The sequence below is a fragment of the Oncorhynchus nerka genome, linkage group LG6 (genome assembly GCF_034236695.1).
Source record: "Oncorhynchus nerka isolate Pitt River linkage group LG6, Oner_Uvic_2.0, whole genome shotgun sequence".
NCBI lineage: Eukaryota > Metazoa > Chordata > Actinopteri > Salmoniformes > Salmonidae > Oncorhynchus > Oncorhynchus nerka.
This window is the reverse complement of record NC_088401.1, coordinates 17,543,757-17,550,834: the sequence shown is the minus strand read 5'-3', so window position 1 is coordinate 17,550,834 and position 7,078 is coordinate 17,543,757. Positions and strand designations below refer to the sequence as shown.

At 49.4% G+C, this 7,078-nt stretch overlaps 1 protein-coding gene across 1 annotated transcript; it reads left to right on the top strand.

Annotated features, from left to right (window-relative positions):
- Nucleotides 1–265: 265 nt before the first annotated feature.
- On the top strand, nt 266–6,959 carry LOC115131018 (E3 ubiquitin-protein ligase MSL2-like). Its single transcript, XM_065019319.1, is given in 5 exon segments — nt 266–1,735; nt 4,724–5,488; nt 5,491–5,523; nt 5,526–6,064; nt 6,159–6,959. Coding segments are annotated over 5 exon segments (1,782 nt in total). The 5' UTR covers nt 266–1,593; the 3' UTR covers nt 6,462–6,959.
- Nucleotides 6,960–7,078: the final 119 nt, after the last annotated feature.

Sequence of the window (7,078 nt, the reverse complement as noted above, 5' to 3'; positions counted from 1 at the left end):
TACGAAGTTCAACTACTTAAAACATTGGCTCGAATCTATGTTGCGCCTTTAGATTTGGAGAAAATTAACAACTAAGGAAGACTGTTTTACTTCTCTCATTGATTTCTCGAACCCCAAACCCCAACCTGGTCCTGTTTGGTCTGTTTCGCAAGCGATGCTGCGCTCCTGGGTTTAGAAACTCTGTGAAGAAAGTGTCTAGGCTGCCGGAAAACCACACGAAGAAGAATTTTATTCTCGCGAGATGTGAGAAACAGCGCCCCTCTGTTTGATTGACTGCGGGGAGGAAACGGGAGGGGAGAATAACCTCCGCGCCTGGCGATAGCAGCAGGCTATACAAACACACAACTGTTACAATCTTACTCCAATAATACACATGAGTGTTATTCTTCGAACGCTAACATAACGTCGTCGCACCGATTGCTTTTTTGCTCATACCCAATCGGAGAGGAGGGAAAAAACAAAGGACTAGTTCCAAAAAGAGGAAAAGCGGCCTATTTTTGTTCTTGATATCCTGGTGCCGCCGGTGCAAGCTCGCACGGCCGGCGTAAATATACTCCGGTGGTCTGACGGGCGCTTATTTTACTTCTTCAACAAAGATTTCCAAACTCTCTTTCCATTCTCCACTACCTCTTCCAGTTTACCCCCTCTTGTTAGTTATCCTGCGGTGACTGGCTTTAACTCCGTGCGCTAGCGGGAGCCAAGGCGGCCTGTTTTGTTTTGCAGCGTATCCGCCATGAACCGCGGACAACAACAGAATCTGAGCGTGCTGCTTGCTGACTATCACTGCCTACGTGCCACGAATATGCAGGCCAGAAGTCCAGGAGCCAACTTTAGATAAAAATCTGAGGAAGATGCGAATAAGGAAGGAATGCGGGAGAACAAACGAATAAGATTTCACTATTAACGTTAGCAAAGCAGCTCTGTTTGAATTTGGTACGAAGGTGCCTAACAGTGTATAATTGGAGGCCGGAGTTGGAGAAAGAGCGCCACCACACCAGTGACTGTATTGTTGTTGAATTATAACTCGACCAGCGAGTGCTGCTCGCTCCACGGATTGTGTGAAAGACAAGTGCACGGGCTTTGATTAATTCATTTGCTCGAGATTTATTTTTGTATGTATGCACTTAATGGGATTAACCGTTTTATTTTTATGCCATGATGATCATTTGGGCATATTTCGTGCCGTGGAAAAGAGGAAAACGCTAAAGATGAATTGGTTGTGATTATGAATACAGTAATGTTCTACCCATGCTACCACGAACAGACTTCATACCTGTGTGTTTAACTGATTTGCAGCTAACTTATATTCTAGCTGTATCACACATTTACCTATTTGGTGCATAGACGATCTTACCAGCACTATTTTGGCGATAAAGCTACGCTAGGTTAGCACCATTAGTATTTAGCTAGCTACATCAGCCATCTATGCCCTCCCATCCTCCTTTAGGCAATAATAGGACGGATGAGAAGGGAGTTGTGGGCCTCTTCTCCATTTAAACGTGAGCCACAGGACTTTCGCCGGAGGACCTGTGTGTGTGTTTGCGCGTTAGTTTTTTTTCTCGGACTGGATGTTTCCGTCCCTTGGCTGTTGAGATGAACCCGGTGAATGCCACCACTCTGTACGTGTCCGCGTGTCGTTCGGTGCTGCAGTGCGACCCTCGCGACCCCCGGGCCCTGGCGGAGCTCTACAAGCAGCTGCCCTTCTTTCGCCAGTCGCTGTCCTGCCTCGTATGTGGTAAGTGCATCGGTAGTATTATTTTAAGGGCCTCGGTTCCCCTGTGTATATATCCATATAGCTACTATACCTAACTAGCCTAGCTGTATCCCCGCCATGGAACACCAGGCATTGTGACACACCCCCGTTCCCATTGGATGTCGGGGAAACTAGTTAGCCGACGGCGTGGATGTCTACTTTAACTAACTAGGCTAGCTACTGCACGTCTCCCTCCCATTTCAATGTATTCCATAGCTTCACACTGATCCAGTCTTAAACTGGCTGATTTGACCGAATTGCTTGAATAAAATCAAACTAGTAGCTAGCTACTGCACGGGTTAGCTACATTTCCCCATTCTTCATAGCTAGGTAGCTAACGTCATCCAGCTGCTCCACCCCATGTGTAACTAAATCACTGTCGGACAGGTACATGTATTTGCACAGCCAGAACAGAAGCGAGTGTTTGTCAGATGTTTGTTTATTTATTCATTCAACGTCCTTTGTTCTGTCCGGTGCCCTCGTGACTCTGTCAGCATGTTTGTGTTGTGAGACGGTGCGTGCGCAGTCTTTAAAAATGCATTTCGAGCCGAGCCCCGTCCTGAACAGGAAGGCAGCCGCACTAGCTCAGTCAAGAATACTACTGGTGTTTTTGTCCTTTTTTTGTGTGTGGGGTGGGAGGGATGATTATACACGAGGTTCATTCAATGGGGTGACGTTTTTACTCGCTGTTTATTATCTATGCATAGTCACCTAACGTTACCTACATGTACAAATTACCTCGACCAACCTCTACCCCGCACATTGACTCGGTACCGGTACACCCTGCATATAGTCTCCACATTGACCCGGTACCCCCTGTATATAGTCTCCACATTGTACCGGTACCCCCTGTATATAGTCTCCACATTGACCCGGTACCGGAACCCCCTGTATATAGCCTCCGCATTGACTCGGTACCCCCTGTATGTAGCCTCCACATTGACTCTGTACTGGTACACCCTGTATATAGTCTCCACAATGACTCTGTACTGGTACCCCCTGTATATAGTCTCCACATTGACTCTGTACCCCCTGTATATAGCCTCCACATTGCCTCTGTACTGGTACCCCCTGTATATAGTCTCCACATTGACTCGGTACCCCCTGTATATAGTCTCCACATTGACTCGGTACCGGTACCCCCTGTATATAGCCTCCACATTGACTCTGTACTGGTACCCCCTGTATATAGTCTCCACATTGACTCGGTACCCCCTGTATATAGCCTCCACATTGACTCTGTACCGGTACCCCCTGTATATAGTCTCCACATTGACTCGGTACCGGTACCCCCTGTATATAGCCTCCACATTGACTCGGTACCGGTACCCCCTGTATATAGTCTCCACATTGACTCGGTACCGGTACCCCCTGTATATAGCCTCCACATTGACTCGGTACCGGTACCCCCTGTATATAGCCTCCACATTGACTCGGTACCGGTACCCCCTGTATATAGTCTCCACATTGACTCGGTACCGGTACCCCCTGTATATAGTCTCCACATTGACTCTGTACCGTAATACCCTGTATATAGTCTCCACATTGACTCTGTACCGTAATACCCTGTATATAGTCTCCACATTGACTCGGTACCGGTACCCCCTGTATATAGTCTCCACATTGACTCGGTACCGGTACCCCCTGTATATAGCCTCCACATTGACTCGGTACCGGTACCCCCTGTATATAGTCTCCACATTGACTCGGTACCGTAATACCCTGTATATAGCCTCCACATTGACTCGGTACCGGTACCCCCTGTATATAGTCTCCACATTGACTCGGTACCGTAATACCCTGTATATAGTCTCCACATTGACTCGGTACCGTAATACCCTGTATATAGTCTCCACATTGACTCGGTACCGTAATACCCTGTATATAGTCTCCACATTGACTCTGTACCGTAATACCCTGTATATAGTCTCCACATTGACTCGGTACCGTAATACCCTGTATATAGTCTCCACATTGACTCGGTACCGTAATACCCTGTATATAGTCTCCACATTGACTCGGTACCGTAATACCCTGTATATAGCCTCATTGTTATTTTGTTACCTTTTTGTTTGTTTATTTAGTAAGTGTTTTCTTAACTGCATTGTTGGTTAAGGACTTGTAAGCACTTGTTTCATCTTATTTTTATGTAACCTTTATTTAACTAGGCAAGTCGGACAAATTCTTATTTGCAATGACTGCCTACCGGGGAACAGTGGGTTAACTCCCTTGTTCAGGGGTAGAAGGACAGATTTCTACCTTGTCAGCTCTGGGATTCGATCCAGCAACCTTTCAGTTACTGGCCCACTAAACATGACTGAAGTCGGAGCTGCAGCCGCTGGGTAGAGGACGCATCCAACATGGTCTATATCTAAGGCGTTTTTGTTTTTCTAAATGGAACTCTGCAGCGTGAGTCCCCTCTCTCAGCTGCCATCCCTAACGACCACTGTTGCTAAGGAAGCTGCTCTCAAAGCACAGGGGTCATCAAGCCTTGCAGAGGCAATCAGTGTTGAGACGCCTCTTTGAATATTACCGCTTTATAAACGGTTGAAATATGCATTTAACAGAATATGAACCCTCTTCACTTTCTACCTGGACCATGTTATACTTTATATGACAAAGGGGTTTATTCAAAACCAATGTCGTTGACTTAATTGACATGCTGTTGCTTTGGTGTTGTGCTCACTTCATTACAGCTGAATATTCAGAGCGGAAGAGCAATTGAATTAATCACTTTCATATTTAGCCCACCACCTCAGTACTCATTATCATCAGTCCACTGCTAAGCTACATATCATCAACTCGTTATTAAGGATGATTATGGCTCCTGTTTATGGTTTGTTGTGTTATGTTGTATGGACAATTGTAATGCTGCCGTTGGAGTGATCTCAACTGTTCTCACCCAGTTGAATAAAGGATAAATAAATGTTTGTCTTGGCATAAATGACTGAAGATGATTCTCTTCTCCAGGTAATCTGCTGCAGGACCCCATAGCGCCCACTAACTCCCAGTGCCAGCACTATGTGTGTCGGGGCTGTAAGGGCCAGAGGATGCTGCTCAAGCCGTCCTGTTCCTGGTGTAAAGACTACTCCCGCTTCCAGGAGAACAGGCAGCTCTCCTTATTGGTCCACTGCTACAGGAAGCTCTGCCTCTACATCGCCCAATCACCTCTCGCCCCGCACATTGCTAGCGCAGCCAGTGATTCGCCCGACCTCCTCGCCATTCTTAACGAGGGCCTGTCATTGGCCGAAAGCGAGCAGGAAGGGGAGGACACTATGGATTTGGCGAGCCAGTCTCCGCCGACGGCCCCCTCAATTTCTGACCTCAGACCTACTGAGGCTCTGCCTGCAGAGGAGAGCCAGGAAGAGGTGCTTATCCCTGTGGGTGGGGTTAACGGGCTTCACGACTGTAACGGCCTGGCCAATCAGGACTTGCCACCACCTATTACCTTAGCTACAGGTGGAGGTGTCCTGAAGCAGGAGAGCTTGGGGGAGGAGCTACCTGTGTGTGTTGACGTGGTAGGTAGTGGGGAGGTGGGACTTTGTAACATTAGCACATTTGGGGAGGAGCTTAATAAACATGGCGGAGGTCTGCTGTTGAGCGTGGAGGAGGTTCTTAGGACCTTGGAGCCAGAACCCAACCCTGAACTGCCTGACCAGCCAGACAATCCCTCTGTACCCCCCCACAACGGATCTTACTGCCCTCCTACCCCTGACTCCCCTTGCCTCACCCCCTCCCTCCCCCAGAGAACATCCCTAGACTTCCCCTGCCTCCCCCCAGCCCACCCCTGCCCTTCCCCGCCTACCCCCTCACTGCCACCGCAAGCGTTCACGCTCTGAGAGCGACAGTGAGAAGGTGCAGCCCCTCCCCATCGCCACCATCCTCAGAGGCCCACCCCTGGGCGCCACCAACCCCCTTCACCTCCCAACCGCCACCGTCAAACGGGAGCCCAAACTCCCTTCCGCCATCACCCCACCTCACCTGGCGCCCGTGCCGAATGGAGGGCCTCCCAAGGTGGGTAAGACAATGCTGGTGTCATCCAAGGGCCTGAAGAAGAGTCTGGAGCACCACGGGGGCCCTAAGAAGGCCTACACCAAGGCCAGGCAGGGGGTCCCCAAGCCCCGCGCCCAGCCCCGTGACCGCCTGCCCCCCCACGGCCATGCTCACCCTCTCTCTCACCCACCCAGCCCCTCCAAGCCCCTGTACAAGAAGCCGGTAGAGAAGAAGGGCTGTAAGTGTGGGAGAGCCACTCAGAACCCCTCTGTTCTCACCTGCAGGGGGCAGCGCTGCCCCTGCTACTCCAACCGCAAGGTGAGTTACTATAGATTTACTATGGCTTGGTCTGAAATCCGTGTTCCCGTATCTGTAGTTCACTGATTGTAAATAATATTCATATTCCTCCAAGGCATGTTTGGACTGTATCTGCCGCGGCTGCCAGAACTCCTACATGGCGAACGGGGAGAAGAAGCTGGAGGCGTTTGCGGTTCCAGAGAAGGCTCTAGAACAGACGCGGCTCACGCTCGGCATCAACCTCACCTCCATCACAGCTGCAGCCCTGCGTAGCCCGGCAACCAGCAACACCCCACACGGCAACCAGCTCATCACCACGGCAACAGGAGCGACGGGGGTGTCCTTCCTGTCCGGGGTGGGGGCAGGACATGAGGACAGGGGGTATGATGATTCGCTGGACATGAGGTTTGACTGTTGAAGACCCGCCCTCCCTGGACATTATTGACCAATGGGCTGTGCAGATGGACCTGGAGGGGCGGGGTTGAGAATAAGGCAGCTACTGTGACAGGCGGTAGAGGGAGTGTTACTCAGAGACACATATACACTCTCCATACAGCGCCTGGAACGTGCTTTTGGTCTTACGTACTGATGAGATGGATGGAAGAGGGATATCGTTACTGTATGTTCAGAGATTTTTATTTTGTGAGGGTTAGAAGTTTTGTTTTGTACTATCGGTGTAGGGCATGACGTGTTGGCCTGCGATGGGCTCGTTGTGCTGTGTATCAGGGGGGGTGGTACCGTAGATAGTGCACTTATTTTGGCCAGGGCCTCGGTACACTAGATGGGGGTAGGGTGCCATTTGACAGGCCCTAGGCCTGTTGATAGGACTCAGCCACAGACCGACATCAGTAGACTGACTGTAATTTATGAACTTTTGTTTTTGTACACAGAACTTATTAAATTCCATTTAAGAGGATGTTTTATGATATATTTTATAAGTTACATTAACAAACATTTGCAGTATTTATTGGATGTCACCTAACCTAGTGGGCCACACCCACTCCAACTGTCAGCCTATCAAATCCGGTGTGGGCG